Source organism: Salmo salar, chromosome 18 (genome assembly GCF_965601325.2).
Source record: "Salmo salar chromosome 18, fSalSal1, whole genome shotgun sequence".
NCBI lineage: Eukaryota > Metazoa > Chordata > Actinopteri > Salmoniformes > Salmonidae > Salmo > Salmo salar.
Genome location: NC_138308.1, coordinates 92,688,661 through 92,707,901, shown reverse-complemented (window position 1 = coordinate 92,707,901; position 19,241 = coordinate 92,688,661). Strand labels below are relative to the sequence as shown.

The 19,241-nt window shown below is 40.6% G+C and overlaps 1 protein-coding gene across 1 annotated transcript in view; it reads left to right on the top strand.

Annotated features, from left to right (window-relative positions):
• majin (membrane anchored junction protein) overlaps positions 1-19,241 on the top strand; it is a 29,682-nt gene that overhangs the window by 924 nt on the left and 9,517 nt on the right. Inside the window, exons 2-4 of the mRNA XM_082965321.1 lie at positions 7,299-7,407; positions 8,278-8,323; positions 8,439-8,514. Coding sequence (XP_082821447.1) covers positions 7,299-7,407; positions 8,278-8,323; positions 8,439-8,514 — 231 coding nt within the window. The remainder of the gene's footprint in view (positions 1-7,298; positions 7,408-8,277; positions 8,324-8,438; positions 8,515-19,241) is intronic.

Here is a 19,241-nt window from a genome sequence, read left to right as displayed (position 1 = left end):
ATCTGGTATGATGAAACCAAGATTGAACTCTTTGGCCTGAATGTCAAACGTAACGTCTGGAGGAAGCCTGGCACCACCTTTACAGTGAAACATGGTGGTGGCAGCATCATGCTGTGGGGATGTTTTTCAGTGGCAGGGACTAGGAGACTTGTCAGGATCGAGGGAAAGATGAACGGAGCAAAGTACACAGAGATCATTCATGAAAACCTGTTCCAGAGCGCTCAGGACCTCAGACTGGGGCAAAGGTTCACCTTCCAAGAGGACAATGACCCTAAGCACAAAGCCAAGACAATGCAGGAATGGCTTTGGGACAAGTCTGTGAATGTCCTTGAGTGGCCCAGCCAAAACCCAATCGAACATCTCTGGAGAGACCTGAAAATAGCTGTGCAGCTACACTCCCCATCCTATCTGACAGAGCTTGAGAGGATCTGCAGAGAAGAACGGGAGAAACTCCCCAAATACAGGTGTGCCAAGCTTGTAGCATCATACCCAAGAAGACTCAAGGCTGTAATCACTGCCAATGGTGCTTCAACAAAGTACTGAGTAAAGGGTCTGAATACTTATGTAAATGTGATATTTTATTTTTTTATACATTTGCAAAACATTTAAAAAAAAAACTGTTTTTGCTTTGTCATTATTGGGTGTGTGTAGATTGGTGAGGGGGAAAAAACTCTTTAATCCATTTTAAAATAAGGCTGTAACGTAACAAAAGGTGGAAAAAGTCAAGGGGTCTGAATACTTTTCAAGTGCACTGTATATACAGTAACAGTCAAAAGTTTGGACACACCTACTCATTCAAGGGTTTTTATGTATTTTTACTATTTTCTACATTGTAGAATAATATTGAAGACATCAAAACTATGAAATAACACATGGAATCATGTAGTAACCCAAAAAGTATTAAACAAATAAAAATATATTTTATATTTGAGATTATTCAAAGAAGCCACCCTTTGCCCTGATGACAGCTTTGCACACTCTTGGCATTCTCTCAACCAGCTTCATGAGGTAATCACCTGGAATGCATTTCAATTAACAGGTGTGCCTTGATAAAAGTTAATTTGTGGCATTTCTTTCCTTAACACTCTTGCCTGCATCTAGCTGATCTAGGGTGTAATCATTAGTCCAAACAGTTGCAAACAAGAGTTTCTATTGGACAAATTCAGGTATGTTTATCCCTGTTTCATTCCGTTTGCTTCCGTTTTAAGAAACGTTTCAACAGAATCGGCAGAATTAACACACCCCTGATCACACATAAACACAGTTCACTTTCAGAGCATCCACATACAAACAGCATGATCACTTGCCCATTGTATTTTTCTTTCTCGCATCTACGCGCTCTCCTCTCACCTTTTCCCTCTGTTTGTGGACTTCACTGCACAACAAATCAGCTGTCTGTGACCAGGCAAAAAAAACCTTCCAAGGCAAACCTTTATATCATAACGACTAACCGCTACACACAGCCTACATCGTTGTCACCATATTAGCTAATGTCATAGTCAATATAGCTACTAAACAAACATGTTAGTAAAGCCGCAACCGAGTGTCACAGCGGTCTAAGGCACTGCATTTCAGTGCAAGAGGCGTCACTACAGTCCCTGATTCGAATCCAGGCTGTATCACATCCGGCCGTGATTGGGAGTTCCATAGGGCGGCGCACAATTGGCCCAGCGTCGTCCGGGTTTGACCGGAGTAGGCCGTCATTGTAAATAAGAATACTGACTTGCCTAGTTAAATAAAGGTAAAACCTGCTACCATCATGCAGTACAGTGGTGCTACCCCCATCAGCTGTCTGTGACCTGGTGAAAAAACCTTTCCAAGCCAAACCTTAATATCATTACCGCTACACACAGCCTTCATCGTTGTCACCATATTATAACGTCATAGTCAACATTACTAATAGAACTAACACGTTAGTAAACCTGCGACCATCATGCAATACAATGTACAGTCAGTAAGCAGTTTAGCAGTTACACCGGTGGGCCCCGGTGGCAATAAATTAATAAAACCAAAAGCTTACCTTGACTTGGAAGAGTTCCTGTATTGGATAGCTATAGCCAGCTAGCTAATATAGCGGCCCTCTCTGTTTGAGTATGCTAAACTAGCTAGCTGAATTAGCTGAAAGTTAAAAAAAAAAAAAAAAAATACAATGAAATATAGCTAGCGCTCTTGCTCTTGCTTCTCCTTCATTTTGAACGAAATTAAGAGAACCATGAACCTCCTAGGTTTTGTATTGAAGTCAATTTACCCAGAGGAGGACAGCAACTAGCTGTCCTCCGGCTACACCATGGTTGGCTTTCATGCTGTTTCCTGTTCGAAACATGCACAGCCGAGGGAAGGGGGCATGGTTGGCTTTCATGCTGTTTCCTGTTCGAAACATGCACAGCCGAGGGAAGGGGGTATGGTTGAAAAGACTCTCCCTAATAAGAATTCTTTCCTCTGAATCCACTGATTTGATCAAATCAAACTTTATTTGCCACATGCCACATAGGAGGGAGGGGGGGGGGGTCAATGTAAATTGTCCGGTGGCGATTTTAATGAATTCTTCAGCAGTCTAATGGCTTGGGGGTAGAAGCTGATGAGGAGCCTTTTGGTCTTAGACTTTGCGCTCCGGTATCGCTTTCCGTGCGGTATCAGAGAAAACAGTCTATAACTTGGGTGACTGGAGTCTCTGACAATTTTATGGGCTTTCCTCTTACACCGCCTATTATAGAGGTCCTGGATGGCAGGAAGCTTGGCCCCAGTGATGTACTGGGCCGTTTGCACTACCCTCTGTAGCGCCTTACGGTCAGATGCCAAGCAGTTGCCATACCAGGCGGTGATGCAACCGGTCAGGATGCTCTCGATGGTGCAGCTGAAGAAGCTTTTGAGGATCTGGGGACCCATGCCAAATCTTTTCAGTCTCCTGAGGGGGAAAAGATTTTGTTGTGCCCTCTTCACGACTGTCTTGGTATGTTTGGACCATGATAGTTCGTTGGTGATGTGGACACCAAGGAACTTGAAACTCTCGACTCGCTCCACTACAGCCCCGTCAATGTTAACGGGGGCCTGTTCGGCCCGCCTTTTCCTGTAGTCCACGATCATCATCCAGCTCCTTTGTCTTGCTCACATTGAGGGAGAGGTTGTTGTCCTGGCACCACACTGCCAGTTCTCTGACCTCCTCCCTATAGGACGTCTCATCGTTTTCGGTGATCAGGCCTACCACTATTTTGTCGTCAGCAAACTTAATGATGGTGTTGGAGTTGTGTTTGGCCACACAGTCGTGGGTGAACAGGGAATACAGGAGGGGACTAAGTACACACCCCTGAGGGGCCCCAGTGTTAAGGATCAGCGTGGCAGATGTGTTATTGCCTACTCTTACCACCTGGGGGTAGCCTGTCAGGAAATCCAGGATCCAGTTGCAGAGGGAGGTGTTTAGTCTCAGAGTCCTTAGCTTAGTGATGAGCTTTGTGGGCACTATGGTGTTGAACGCTGAGCTGTAGTCGATGAACAGCATTCTCACATAGGTGTTCCTTTTGTCCAGGTGAGAAAGGTCAGTGTGGAGTATGATTGAGATTGCATCATCTGTGGATCTGTTGGGGCGGTATGCGAATTGGAGTGTCTAGGGTGTCCGGGGGATGCTGTTGATGTGAGCCATGTCCAGCCTTTCAAAGCACTTCATCGCTACTGACGTGAATGCCACGGGGCGGTAATCATTTAGGCAGGTTACCTTTGCTTCCTTGGGCACAGGGACTATGGTGGTCTGCTTGAAACATGTAGGTATTACATGTAGGTATTACATGTTTTGAGTACACGTCCTGGTAATCCGTCTGGCCCAGCGGCTTTGTGATTGTTGACCTGTTTAAAGGTTTTGTTCACATCGGCTACCGAGAGCGTTATCACACATTCATCCAGAACAGCTGGTGCTCTCATGCATGCTTCAGTGTTGCTTGTCTCGAAGCGAACATAAAAGGCATTTAGGTCATCTGGTAGGCTCGCGTCACTGGGCAGCTCGCATCTGGGTTTCCCTTTTGTAGTCCGTAATAGTTTTCAAGCCCTGCCACATCTGACGAGCGTCAGAGCCGATGCAGTAGGATTCAATCTTAATCCTGTATTTGCGCTTTGCTTGTTTGATGGTTCGTCTGAGGGCATAGCGGGATTTCTTATAAGCATCCGGATTAGTCTCCCGCTCCTTGAAAGTGGCAGCTCTGGGCTTTAGCTCGATGAGGATGTTGCCTGCAATCCATGGCTTCTGGTTGGGATATGTACGTACAGTCACTGTGGGGACGACGTCATCAAAGCACTTATTGATGAAGCCTTTGACTGAGGTGGTGTATTCCTCAATTTATTGGATCTATCCCGGAACATATTCCAGTCTGAGCTAGCAAAACAGTTATTATATAGTGTAGCATCCGCGTCATCTGACCACTTCCGTATTGAGCGAGTCACTGGGACTTCCTGCTTTAGTTTTTGCTTGTAAGCAGGAATCAGGAGGATAGAATTGTGGTCAGATTTGCCAAATGGAGGGAGGGGGAGAGCTTTGTATGCATCTCTGTGTGTGGAGTAAAGGTGGTCTATGATTTTTTTATTTTTTTTCTGGTTGCACATGTGACATGCTGGTAAAAATTTGGTAAAACTGATTTAATTTTGCCTGCATTAAAGTCCCCGGCCACTAGGAGCGCCGCCTCTGGATGAGCGTTTTCCTGTTTGCTTATGGCCTTATAGAGTTGGTTGAGAGCGGTCTTAGTGCCAGCTTTGTTCTGTGGTGGTAAATAGACGGCCACGAATAATATAGATGAGAACTCTCTTGGTAGATAGTGTGGTCTACAGCTTATCATAAGGTACTCTACCTCAGGTGAGCAATATCTCGAGATTTCTTTAATGTTAGACATCGCGCACCAGCTGTTATTAACAAAAAGACACACACCCCCACCCCTCGTCTTAGGATATCCTTCTCCTCAGACTCATTAAAGGAAAAAGCTTCTTCCAGTCAGCGGTGAGTAATCGCTGTTCTGATGTCCAGAAGTTATTTTCGGTCATAAGAGACGGTAGCGGCAACATTATGTACAGAATAAGTTAAAAAATAAGTTGCACAAAACGCAAAAAAATTACAAAATAGCACAATTGGTTGGGAGAATGTAAAACGTCAACCATGTTCTTCGGTGCCATCTTTGTCACTCATCTGTACAATGTTTTTGTATTTCTCCTGCGTGCTTGTGTTCAGTTCGTTCACTTTCCCAAATATGTCTGTTACATAGGCAAGGAGACATTTTATTTTCATGACAGAAAGTTTTCTTACATCTATTGTGAATGACAACAGTTCCTCTCTCAATGGGAAAACCTTTTTCCCTACACTCCCCCTCACTAACCACCAAGCTTCACTAAACACCAAGCTTCATTAACCACCAAGCTTCACTAACCACCAAGCTTCATTAACCACCAAGCTTCACTAACCACCAAGCTTCACTAACCACCAAGCTTCACTAACCACCAAGCTTCACTAACCACCAAGCCTCAGTGTGAAATAGAAAAATTGTCATGCTCTGATCCCATTTCTCCACATAGTTTTGTGAACAGGTGTGCGTGCAGTGGATGAGGTTTGATGTAGTTTACAATGGAAGTTACCTGCTGCAGTAAATCTCTGACTTCTGTGCTCGGCTCTTTTGCCACCAGTTGATCTCGGTGTATCCACTCTAGCTCAGTGGGTGTATCATACAATGAGTCCATATGGCAGAGGGAGACACATTCATAACTAGAGTGCAGAGGCCTTCCTGCCATCCCACCATAGATGAAACCCCATCTGTGCAAAAGCCCACCATTCGATCCCATGGAGTCTGTTTTTTTGTCAATATAGCCCGACATGCATTGACTTTTGTTCGCTATACATGGTCATCTCGGCCCTCACAGCTAACGTCCATTTGGAGAGCATCAGCTGGGGAGTTTTTCAGTCGTTCAGTCAGAGTTTCCTCTTGATTGATGGCAATAGCATAAATTCTTAGTTTAACAGTGTTATCTGACAAATGTATCGATGTGAGTTTCTGTGCGTCTGCCTCCCCACACATTGTTTTCACCATATCAATTGCTGCCGGTAATATCAAAGTCTCTGTAATAGTGTGTGGTTTCATAGTGTAGCGGGCCTAGCCATTCACCGTGGGAATGATTCAACAGTGTGTGGTTTCATAGTGTAGCAGGCCTAGCCATTCACCGTGGGAATGATTCAACAGTGTGTGGTTTCATAGTGTAGCGGGCCTAGCCATTCACCGTGGGAATGATTCAACAGTGTGTGGTTTCATATTATAGCGGGCCTAGCCATTCACCGTGGGAATGATTCAACAGTGTGTGGTTTCATATTGTAGCGGACCTAGCCATTCACCGTGGGAATGATTCAACAGTGTGTGGTTTCATATTATAGCGGGCCTAGCCATTCACCGTGGGAATGATTCAACAGTGTGTGGTTTCATATTATAGCGGGCCTAGCCATTCACCGTGGGAATGATTCAACAGTGTGTGGTTTCATATTATAGCGGGCCTAGCCATTCACCGTGGGAATGATTCAACAGTGTGTGGTTTCATATTATAGCGGGCCTAGCCATTCACCGTGGGAATGATTCAACAGTGTGTGGTTTCATATTATAGCGGGCCTAGCCATTCACCGTGGGAATGATTCAAGTGCAACGGTCAAGTGCGGCCTTTTACCATGATATAAGGGTGCTGTCTGGTTGAATTACATACTTTAGATTTGAATAGTTTTTCATTTAGAATTTTAAGGTGAACCACATTACAATGATTATCGAGATACAAGCATGATATTATAATATACATTTTACTTTTTTATGTTTTTATATATATATATATATATATATATATATTATTTCTTTAGGATTTTGGAAATTCTCCCGTGACCCTATTTTTCATGTCAGGGACCCCTAGTTTGGGAACTGCTGCATTACACATAACAATCATTGTAAGAAGGTGTCTTCTGTAAAGGTGGAGTTGTTAAGGTCTCTGTCACTTGGTGTGAACAGTAACATGCCTTGCTTGCGGTACTGTTTTGGAAGCATAAGGACCTCCATCTTTCACATCAGCGATTTAAATAAATTGATAGACACCTTAATCAGATTAGAGTTAGTGTTCCCACACGGCCATATCTCCACGTTACAGCGCCTGTTTACGGAAAACACGTGAGCCAGTCGTGGGACGAAGGTAATGACATAGAACTGTAGAGAGAAGGCAGAATGTCGCCTAGAGTTCTAGAGCTAGGGGTGGACCATGGCTTTCCAGTACCCTATCACGTTCATTCATTCATCTTTTTTTCTCAGTGTGGACCATGCCTATACAATCCTTCTCCTTTCCTTTGCCTGAGACAAGGTTCTTCCAGGCTGGACAACATGTCTACAAGTTCAAGATCAGAGGAGGCAATAACTGCAGGTGTGTGTGTGTGTGTGTGTGTGTGTGTGTGTGTGTGTGTGTGTGTGTGTGTGTGTGTGTGTGTGTGTGTGTGTGTGTGTGTGTGTGTGTGTGTGTGTGTGTGTGTGTATGGTGTGTGTATGGTGTGTGTGTGTGTGTGTGTGTGTATGGTGTGTGTATGGTGTGTGTGTGTATGTGTGTGTATGGTATGTGTGTGTGTGTGTATGTGTGTGTATGGTGTGTGTGTATGTGTGTGTATGGTGTGTGTATGGTGTGTGTGTGTATGTGTGTGTATGGTGTGTGTGTATGTGTGTGTATGGTGTGTGTGTGTGTGTGTGTATGGTGTGTGTGTGTGTGTGTATGGTATGTGTGTGTGTGTGTGTGTGTGTGTGTGTGTGTGTGTGTGTGTGTGTGTGTGTGTATGGTGTGTGTATGGTGTGTGTGTGTATGTGTGTGTATGGTGTGTGTGTATGGTGTGTGTGTGTATGTGTGTGTATGGTGTGTGTGTATGGTGTGTGTGTGTATGGTGTGTGTATGGTGTGTGTGTGTATGTGTGTGTATGGTGTGTGTGTATGGTGTGTGTGTGTATGGTGTGTGTATGGTGTGTGTGTGTATGGTGTGTGTATGGTGTGTGTGTATGGTGTGTGTGTGTATGGTGTGTGTATGGTGTGTGTGTATGGTGTGTGTATGGTGTGTGTGTATGGTGTGTGTGTGTATGGTGTGTGTATGGTGTGTGTGTATGTGTGTGTATGGTGTGTGTATGGTGTGTGTGTGTGTGTGTGTGTATGGTATGTGTGTGTGTGTGTATGGTGTGTGTATGGTGTGTGTGTATGGTGTGTGTGTATGGTGTGTGTGTGTGTGTGACACCAGGCTGACATTATATTTCCACAGTGAAGTGAAGGTGATGGGAGAAGAGTTTGTCAATCGGGAGTTGGAGGTAGGACACTGTGTCATCCATCTCTTCTTTCATCCTTCCATCCATCCATTCATTCTTTCATCCATGAATGAATGAATATGTGAATGAATTCATCCATGTTTCTGTCTCCGTGTAGAATGCCATCAGAACGGTGCTAGCCAACCTGGACTGTCTCCAGCCGTTCACTACCACACACTTCACTGTCTACCCTTGTATCCTTCCTGTCTGACACCAGTGTTTCCCCCTACGTTCATTTCCCCCTACATTCATTGGTTGCCACCGCCCAGTTTTGGGGATTGTAAATCATTTTCCTTGTAAACTTAAATGACTAAAACCAGATGTCAAGTATGTAGAAAAGATAATGGACCTATATATACTGCTCAAAAAAATAAAGGGAACACTAAAATAACACATCCGAGATCTGAATGAATTAAATAATCTTATTAAATACTTTTTTCTTTACATAGTTGAATGTGCTGACAACAAAATCACACAAAAATAATCAATGGAAATCCAATTTATCAACCCATGGAGGTCTGGATTTGGAGTCACACTCAAAATTAAAGTGGAAAACCACACTACAGGCTGATCCAACTTTGATGTAATGTCCTTAAAACAAGTCAAAATGAGGCTCAGTAGTGTGTGTGTGGCCTCCATGTGCCTGTATGACCTCCCTACAACGCCTGGGCATGCTCCTGATGAGGTGGCAGATGGTCTCCTGAGAGATCTCCTCCCAGACCTGGACTAAAGCATCCGCCAACTCCTGGACAGTCTGTGGTGCAACGTGGCGTTGGTGGATGGAGCGAGACATGATGTCCCAGATGTGCTCAATTGGATTCAGGTCTGGGGAACGGGCGGGCCAGTCCATAGCATCAATGCCTTCCTCTTGCAGGAACTGCTGACACACTCCAGCCACATGAGGTCTAGCATTGTCTTGCATTAGGAGGAACCCAGGGCCAACCACACCAGCATATGGTCTCACAAGGGGTCTGAGGATCTCATCTCGGTACCTAATGGCAATCAGGCTACCTCTGGCGAGCACATGACTGACCCACCGCCAAACCAGTCATGCTGGAGGATGTTGCAGGCAGCAGAACGTTCTCCATGGCGTCTCCAGACTCTGTCACGTCTGTCACGTGCTCAGTGTGAACCTGCTTTCATCTGTGAAGAGCACAGGGCGCCAGTGGCGAATTTGCCAATCTTGGTGTTCTCTGGCAAATGCCAAACGTCCTGCACGGTGTTGGGCTGTAAGCACAACCCCCACCTGTGGACGTCGGGCCCTCATACCACCCCCATGGAGTCTGTTTCTGACCGTTTGAGCAGACACATGCATATTTGTGGTCTGCTGGAGGTCATTTTGCAGGGTTCTGGCAGTGCTCCTCCTGCTCCTCCTTGCACAAAGGCGGAGGTAGCGGTCCTGCTGCTGGGTTGTTGCCCTCCTACGGCCTCCTCCACGTCTGCTGATGTACTGGCCTGTCTCCTGGTAGCGCCTCCATGCTCTGGACACTACGCTGACAGACACAGCAAACCTTCTTACCACAGCTCGCATTGATGTGCCATCCTGGATGAGCTGCACTACCTGAGCCACTTGTGTGGGTTGTAGACTCCGTCTCATGCTACCACTAGAGTGAAAGCACCGCCAGCATTCAAAAGTGACCAAAACATCAGCCAGGAAGCATTGGAACTGAGAAGTGGTCTGTGGTCCCCACCTGCAGAACCACTCCTTTATTGGGGGTGTCTTGCTAATTGCCTATAATTTCCACCTGTTGTCTATTCCATTTGCACAACAGCATGTGACATTTATTGTCAATCAGTGTTGCTTCCTAAGTGGACAGTTTGATTTCATAGAAGTGTGATTGACTTGGAGTTACATTGTGTTGTTTAAGTGTTCCCTTTAATTTTTTGAGCAGTGTATTTTAAAAGAAAATCATCTTTGAGAAATATTAATCACCTAAATAAAAACTAGACAGTCAGGGAGAATCTAAAATTAAAAAATGCCATGGAGCCCTATTTGTTATAGTGTTTGAGTCACTCAAATAGCATAAGCACACAGCATAAACCATGGCAAAATGTGTACAATTGCAGGATATTAGCTTTAAAACTGCATTTTCTCTCAGCCCCATGGCAAAATGTGTACAATTGCAGGAAAATTTGCTTTAAAACGGCAACATTTTGTCTCTGTAGCCAAGAGGAGGGCCCCCCCCTAGCAAAAGGACACCACATCCCCCCACGCAAATATTGCCACCGCTGCTGAAAACACACTGGACTGTCTTCTTACACACTGGACTGTCTCCTCACACACTGGACTGTCTCCTCACACACTGGACTGTCTCCTTACACACTGGACTGTCTCCTCACACACTGGACTGTCTCCTCACACACTGGACTGTCTCCTCACACACTGGACTGTCTCCTCACACACTGGACTGTCTCCTCACACACTGGACTGTCTCCTCACACACTGGACTGTCTCCACACACACTGGACTGTCTCTTCACACACTGGACTGTCTCCACACACACTGGACTGTCTCCTCACACACTGGACTGTCTCCACACACACTGGACTGTCTCCTTACACACTGGACTGTCTCCTCACACACTGGACTGTCTCCTCACACACTGGACTGTCTCCACACACACTGGACTGTCTCCTCACACACTGGACTGTCTCCACACACACTGGACTGTCTCCACACACACTGGACTGTCTCCACACACACTGGACTGTCTCCTCACACACTGGACTGTCTCCACACACACTGGACTGTCTCCACACACACTGGACTGTCTCCTTACACACTGGACTGTCTCCTCACACACTGGACTGTCTCCTCACACACTACTCTAAAAGAGCAACAGGCTGTTCCTTTAGTTTACAGTCCACAATTTATTTACCTTAGTTTGCATTTTGTAATAGATTCAGAAGTTATATGCAAACTTTGTGTTAACTTGGCATTGCCTAGAGTATCTTAATGACTTGGTAAACAAGTTGGCGTTAACTTGGATTTTCCCAGGGTTTCTCAGTAAATACTTGGTGAATACCAGGTGACTGTCAGTAGTTGTTGTAGTTGTTGTTGTAGTTGTTGTTGTAGTTGTTGTAGTTGTTGTAGTTGTTATAGTTGTTGTAGTTGTTGTTATAGTTGTTGTAGTTGTTATAGTTGTTGTAGTTGTTGTTGTTGTAGTAGTTGTTGTAGTAGTTGTAGTTGTTATAGTTGTTGTAGTAGTTGTTATAGTTGTTGTTATAGTTGTTGTAGTTGTTGTTGTTGTTGTTGTAGTTGTTGTAGTTGTTGTTGTTGTTGTAGTTGTTGTAGTTGTTATAGTTGTTGTTGTTGTTGTAGTTGTTGTTGTTGTAGTTGTTGTTGTTATAGTTGTAGTTATAGTTGTAGTAGTTGTTGTAGTAGTTGTTGTAGTAGTTGTTGTTGTTGTTGTTGTTGTTGTTGTTGTTGTAGTAGTTGTTGTTGTAGTTGTTGTTGTTGTTGTTGTAGTTGTTGTTGTTGTAGTAGTTGTTATAGTTGTAGTTATAGTTGTAGTAGTTGTTGTAGTAGTTGTTGTAGTAGTAGTTGTAGTAGTTGTTGTTGTTGTAGTAGTTGTAGTTGTTGTTGTTGTTGTAGTAGTTGTAGTTGTTGTTGTTGTTGTAGTAGTTGTTATAGTTGTAGTTATAGTTGTAGTAGTAGTTGTAGTAGTTGTTGTAGTTGTTGTAGTTGTAGTTGTTGTTGTTGTAGTAGTAGTTGTTGTAGTAGTTGTAGTAGTTGTTGTAGTTGTAGTTGTTGTAGTTGTAGTTGTAGTGTGGTTGTTGTAGTTGTTGTTGTAGTTGTTGTTGTGGTTGTAGTTGTTGTTGTAGTAGTTGTTGTTGTTGTTATAGTTGTAGTTGTTGTAGTAGTAGTTGTTGTAGTTGTTATAGTTGTTGTAGTTGTTGTTATAGTTGTTGTTGTTGTTGTTATAGTTGTAGTTGTTATAGTTGTTGTTGTTGTTGTTATAGTTGTTGTTGTTATAGTTGTAGTAGTTGTTGTTATAGTTGTTGTTGTTATAGTTGTTGTAGTTGTTATAGTTGTTGTAGTTGTAGTAGTTGTTGTTATAGTTGTTGTTGTTGTAGTAGTTGTTATAGTTGTAGTAGTAGGTTGTAGTTGTTATAGTTGTTGTAGTTGTAGTAGTTGTTATAGTTGTTGTTGTTGTTGTTATGGTTGTAGTTGTTATAGTTGTTGTTGTTGTTGTTATAGTTGTTGTAGTAGTTGTTGTTATAGTTGTTGTAGTTGTAGTTGTTATAGTTGTAGTAGTTGTTGTTGTTGTAGTTGTTATAGTTGTTGTTGTTGTAGTTGTTGTTGTTATAGTTGTTGTAGTTGTAGTTGTTGTTGTTGTAGTTGTTGTAGTTGTTGTTGTTGTGGGGAGTTGTTGTTGTAGTTGTAGTTGTTATAGTTGTTGTAGTTGTAGTTGTTGTAGTAGTTGTTGTTGTTGTTATAGTTGTAGTTGTTGTAGTAGTAGTTGTTGTTGTTATAGTTGTTATAGTTGTTGTAGTTGTTGTTATAGTTGTAGTTGTAGTAGTTGTTGTTGTTATAGTTGTAGTTGTTGTTGTAGTTGTTGTAGTTGTGTGATAGTTGTTGTAGTTGTTGTTATAGTTGTAGTTGTTATAGTTGTTGTTGTTATAGTTGTTGTTGTTGTTGTAGTTGTTGTTTTTGTAGTTGTTGTAGTTGTTGTTGTTATAGTTGTTGTTGTAGTTGTTGTAGTAGTTGTTGTTGTAGTTGTTATAGTTGTTGTTGTAGTTGTAGTTGTTATAGTTGTTGTTGTTGTTGTTGTTATGGTTGTAGTTGTTATAGTTGTTGTTGTTGTTGTTATAGTTGTTGTAGTAGTTGTTGTTATAGTTGTTGTTGTTGTTGTTGTAGTTGTTGTAGTTGTTGTTGTTATAGTTGTTGTTGTAGTTGTTATAGTTGTTGTTGTTGTTGTTATAGTTGTTGTAGTTGTAGTAGTTGTAGTTGTTGTAGTTGTTGTTGTTGTAGTTGTTGTAGTAGTTGTTGTAGTTGTTGTAGTAGTTGTTGTAGTTGTTATAGTTGTAGTTGTTGTTGTTGTTGTTGTAGTTGTTGATAGTTGTTTAGTGTTGTTGTTGTTGTTGTAGTTGTTGTGTTGTTGTGTTGTAGTAGTTGTTGTTGTTAGTAGTTGTTGTAGTTGTTTAGTTGTTGTTGTTGTTGTTGTAGTTGTTGTAGTTGTTGTTGTTGTTGTTGTAGTTGTTGTAGTTGTTGTTGTTATAGTTGTTGTTGTAGTTGTTATAGTTGTTGTTGTTGTAGTTGTTGTTGTTATAGTTGTTGTAGTTGTTGTTGTTGTTGTTGTAGTTGTAGTTGTTGTTGTTATAGTTGTTGTTGTAGTTGTTATAGTTGTTGTAGTTGTTGTTGTAGTTGTAGTTGTTATAGTTGTTGTAGTTGTAGTTGTTATAGTTGTTGTAGTTGTAGTTGTTGTTGTTGTTGTTATAGTTGTAGTTGTTGTTGTTGTTGTTGTAGTTGTTATAGTTGTTGTAGTAGTTGTTGTTGTAGTTGTAGTTGTTGTAGTTGTTGTTATAGTTGTTGTTGTTGTTGTTGTTGTTGTTGTTGTAGTTGTTGTAGTTGTTGTTGTAGTTGTTATAGTTGTTGTAGTAGTAGTTGTTGTTGTAGTTGTTGTAGTTGTTGTAGTTGTTGTTGTTGTAGTTGTTGTTGTTATAGTTGTTGTTGTTGTTGTTATAGTTGTAGTTGTTATAGTTGTTGTAGTAGTTGTTGTTGTTGTAGTTGTTGTTGTTATAGTTGTTGTAGTAGTTGTTGTAGTAGTAGTTGTTGTTGTAGTTGTTGTTATAGTTGTTGTTGTTGTAGTTGTTGTTGTAGTTGTAGTTGTTATAGTTGTTGTAGTTGTAGTTGTTGTTGTAGTTGTAGTAGTTGTTGTTGTTGTTATAGTTGTTGTTGTTGTTGTTATAGTTGTTGTTGTAGTTGTTATAGTTGTTGTTGTTGTTGTTATAGTTGTTGTAGTAGTTGTTGTAGTAGTTGTTGTAGTTGTTGTTATAGTTGTTGTAGTAGTTGTTGTAGTAGTTGTTGTTGTTGTTGTTGTAGTTGTTGTAGTTGTTGTTGTTGTTGTTGTTGTTGTAGTTGTTGTAGTTGTTGTTGTTGTAGTAGTTGTTGTGTTGTAGTTGTTATAGTTGTTGTTGTTGTAGTTGTTGTTGTTATAGTTGTTGTAGTTGTTGTTGTTGTTGTTGTAGTTGTAGTTGTTGTTGTTATAGTTGTTGTTGTAGTTGTTATAGTTGTTGTTGTTGTAGTTGTTGTTGTAGTTGTAGTTGTTATAGTTGTTGTAGTTGTAGTTGTTATAGTTGTTGTAGTTGTTGTTGTTGTTGTTATAGTTGTAGTTGTTGTTGTTGTTGTTGTAGTTGTTATAGTTGTTGTAGTAGTTGTTGTTGTAGTTGTAGTTGTTGTAGTTGTTGTTATAGTTGTTGTTGTTGTTGTTGTTGTTGTTGTTGTTGTAGTTGTTGTTGTAGTTGTTATAGTTGTTGTAGTAGTAGTTGTTGTTGTAGTTGTTGTAGTTGTTGTAGTTGTTGTTGTTGTAGTTGTTGTTGTTATAGTTGTTGTTGTTGTTGTTATAGTTGTAGTTGTTATAGTTGTTGTAGTAGTTGTTGTTGTTGTAGTTGTTGTTGTTATAGTTGTTGTAGTAGTTGTTGTAGTAGTAGTTGTTGTTGTAGTTGTTGTTATAGTTGTTGTTGTTGTAGTTGTTGTTGTAGTTGTAGTTGTTATAGTTGTTGTAGTTGTAGTTGTTGTTGTAGTTGTAGTAGTTGTTGTTGTTGTTATAGTTGTTGTTGTTGTTGTTATAGTTGTTGTAGTTATATGCAAACTTTGTGTTAACTTGGCATTGCCTAGAGTATCTTAATGACTTGGTAAACAAGTTGGCGTTAACTTGGATTTTCCCAGGGTTTCTCAGTAAATACTTGGTGAATACCAGGTGACTGTCAGTAGTTGTTGTAGTTGTTGTTGTAGTTGTTGTTGTAGTTGTTGTAGTTGTTGTAGTTGTTATAGTTGTTGTAGTTGTTGTTATAGTTGTTGTAGTTGTTATAGTTGTTGTAGTTGTTGTTGTTGTAGTAGTTGTTGTAGTAGTTGTAGTTGTTATAGTTGTTGTAGTAGTTGTTGTAGTTGTTATAGTTGTTGTTATAGTTGTTGTAGTTGTTGTTGTTGTTGTTGTAGTTGTTGTAGTTGTTGTTGTTGTTGTTGTAGTTGTTGTAGTTGTTATAGTTGTTGTTGTTGTTGTAGTTGTTGTTGTTGTAGTTGTTGTTGTTATAGTTGTAGTTATAGTTGTAGTAGTTGTTGTAGTAGTTGTTGTAGTAGTTGTTGTTGTTGTTGTTGTTGTTGTTGTTGTTGTTGTAGTAGTTGTTGTTGTAGTTGTTGTTGTTGTTGTTGTAGTTGTTGTTGTTGTAGTAGTTGTTATAGTTGTAGTTATAGTTGTAGTAGTTGTTGTAGTAGTTGTTGTAGTAGTAGTTGTAGTAGTTGTTGTTGTTGTAGTAGTTGTAGTTGTTGTTGTAGTAGTTGTAGTTGTTGTTGTTGTTGTTGTTGTTGTTATAGTTGTAGTTATAGTTGTAGTAGTAGTTGTAGTAGTTGTTGTAGTTGTTGTAGTTGTTGTTGTTGTAGTAGTAGTTGTTGTAGTAGTTGTAGTAGTTGTTGTAGTTGTAGTTGTTGTAGTTGTAGTTATAGTTGTAGTTGTAGTTGTTGTTGTAGTTGTTGTTGTAGTTGTTGTTGTGGTTGTAGTTGTTGTTGTAGTAGTTGTTGTTGTTGTTATAGTTGTAGTTGTTGTAGTAGTAGTTGTTGTAGTTGTTATAGTTGTTGTAGTTGTTGTTGTTGTAGTAGTTGTTGTAGTAGTTGTTGTTGTTGTAGTTGTTGTTGTTATAGTTGTTGTAGTAGTTGTTGTTGTAGTAGTAGTTGTTGTTGTAGTTGTTGTTATAGTTGTTGTTGTAGTTGTTGTTGTAGTTGTAGTTGTTATAGTTGTTGTAGTTGTAGTTGTTGTTGTAGTTGTAGTAGTTGTTGTTGTTGTTATAGTTGTTGTTGTTGTTGTTATAGTTGTTGTAGTTGTTGTTATAGTTGTTGTTGTTGTTATAGTTGTTGTTGTTGTTGTAGTTGTTGTAGTTGTTGTTGTTGTAGTTGTTGTAGTTGTTGTTGTTATAGTTGTTGTTGTAGTTGTTGTTGTAGTTGTTGTTGTTGTAGTTGTTATAGTTGTTGTTGTAGTTGTTATAGTTGTTGTTGTTGTTGTTATGGTTGTTGTAGTAGTTGTTGTTATAGTTGTAGTTGTTGTTGTTATAGTTGTTGTTGTAGTTGTTATAGTTGTTGTTGTTATAGTTGTTGTAGTTGTAGTTGTTGTAGTTGTTGTTGTTGTTGTTATAGTTGTTGTTGTAGTTGTTATAGTTGTTGTAGTTGTAGTAGTTGTAGTTGTTGTAGTTGTAGTTGTTGTAGTTGTAGTTGTTGTAGTTGTTGTTGTTATAGTTGTTGTTGTAGTTGTTATAGTTGTTGTAGTAGTTGTTGTAGTTGTTATAGTTGTAGTTGTTGTTGTTGTTGTTGTAGTTGTTATAGTTGTTGTAGTAGTTGTTGTAGTTGTTGTAGTTGTTGTTATAGTTGTTGTTGTTGTTGTTGTTGTTGTTGTAGTTGTTGTAGTTGTTATAGTTGTTGTAGTAGTAGTTGTTGTTGTAGTTGTTGTAGTTGTTGTTGTTGTAGTTGTTGTAGTTGTTGTTGTTGTAGTTGTTGTTGTAGTAGTTGTTGTTGTAGTTGTTGTAGTTGTTATAGTTGTTATAGTTGTAGTTGTAGTTGTTATAGTTGTTATAGTTGTTGTTGTTGTAGTTGTTGTTGTTGTAGTTGTTGTTGTAGTAGTTGTTGTTGTTGTTGTTGTTGTAGTAGTTGTTGTTGTAGTTGTTGTTGTTATAGTTGTTGTTGTAGTTGTTGTTGTTGTTGTAGTTGTTATAGTTGTTGTTATAGTTGTTATTGTTGTAGTTGTTGTAGTTGTTGTTGTTATAGTTGTTGTTGTAGTTGTTATAGTTGTTGTTGTTATAGTTGTTGTAGTTGTTGTTGTTATAGTTGTTGTAGTTGTTGTAGTTGTTGTAGTTGTAGTAGTTGTTGTTATAGTTGTTGTTGTTGTTGTTATAGTTGTTATAGTTGTAGTTGTTATAGTTGTTGTAGTAGTTGTTGTTGTTGTAGTTGTTGTTGTTATAGTTGTTGTAGTAGTTGTTGTTGTTGTTATAGTTGTAGTTGTTGTAGTTGTTGTTGTTGTAGTTGTTGTTGTTATAGTTGTTGTAGTAGTTGTTGTAGTTGTTATAGTTGTAGTTGTTGTAGTTGTTGTTGTTGTAGTTGTTATAGTTGTTGTAGTAGTTGTTGTTGTTGTTGTTGTAGTTGTTGTAGTTGTTGTTGTTGTTATAGTTGTTGTTGTTGTTGTTGTTATAGTTGTAGTTGTTATAGTTGTTGTAGTAGTTGTAGTTGTTGTTGTTATTGTTGTAGTTGTTGTTGTTGTAGTTGTTGTAGTAGTTGTTGTAGTAGTTGTAGTAGTAGTTGTTGTAGTTGTTGTTGTTATAGTTGTTGTAGTTGTTGTAGTTGTTGTAGTAGTTGTTGTAGTAGTTGTAGTAGTAGTTGTTGTAGTTGTTGTTGTAGTAGTTGTAGTAGTAGTTGTTGTAGTTGTTGTTGTTATAGTTGTTGTAGTTGTTGTTGTAGTAGTTGTTGTAGTTGTTGTAGTTGTTGTAGTAGTTGTTGTTGTAGTTGTTGTTATAGTTATAGTTGTTGTAGTAGTTGTTATAGTTGTAGTAGTTGTTATAGTTGTAGTAGTTGTAGTAGTTGTTGTAGTCCTCTCACTGTCAACTGCGTTTATTTTCAGCAAACTTAACATGTGTAAATATTTGTATGAACATAGCAAGATTCAACAACTGAGACATAAACTGAACAAGTTCCACAGACATGTGACTAACAGAAATGGAATAATGTGTCCCTGAACAAAGGGGGGGTCAAAATCAAAAGTAACAGTCAGTATCTGGTGTGGCCACCAGCTGCATTAAGTACTGCAGTGCATCTCCTCCTCATGGACTGCACCAGATTTGCCAGTCATTGCTGTGAGATGTTACCCCACTCTTCCACCAAGGCACCTTCAAGTTCCCGGATATTTCTGGGGGGAGTGGCCCTAGCCCTCACCCTCTGATCCAACAGATCCCAGACGTGCTCAATGGGATTGAGATCCGGGCTCTTCGCTGGCCATGGCAGAACACTGACATTCCTGTCTTGCAGGAAATCACGCACAGAACGAGCAGTATGGCTGGTGGCATTATCATGCTGGAGGGTCATGTCAGGATGAGCCTGCAGGAAGGGTACCACATGAGGGAGGAGGATGTCTTCCCTGTAACGCACAGCGTTGAGATTGCCTGCAATGACAACAAGCTCAGTCCGATGATGCTGTGACACACCGCCCCAGACCATGACGGACCCTCCAAGTCGATCCCGCTCCAGAGTACAGGCCTCAGTGTAACGCTCATTCCTTAGATGATAAATGCGAATCCGACCATCACCCCTGGTGAGACAAAACCGCTACTCGTCAGTGAAGAGCACTTTTTGCCAGTCCTGTCTGGTCCAGCGACGGTGGGTTTGTGCCCATAGGCGACGTTGTTGCCGGTGATGTCTGGTGAGGACCTGCCTTACAACAGGCCTACAAGCCCTCAGTCCAGCCTCTCTCAGCCTATTGAAGACAGTCTGAGCACTGATGGAGGGATTGTGCGTTCCTGGTGTAACTCGGGCAGTTGTTGTTGCCATCCTGTACCTGTCCCACAGGTGTGATGTTCAGATGTACCGATCCTGTGCAGGTGTTGTTACATGTGGTCTGCCACTGCGAGGACGATCAGCTGTTCATCCTGTCTCCTTGTAGCACTGTCTTAGGCATCTCACAGTACGGACATTGCAATTTATTGCCCTGGCCACATCTGCAGTCCT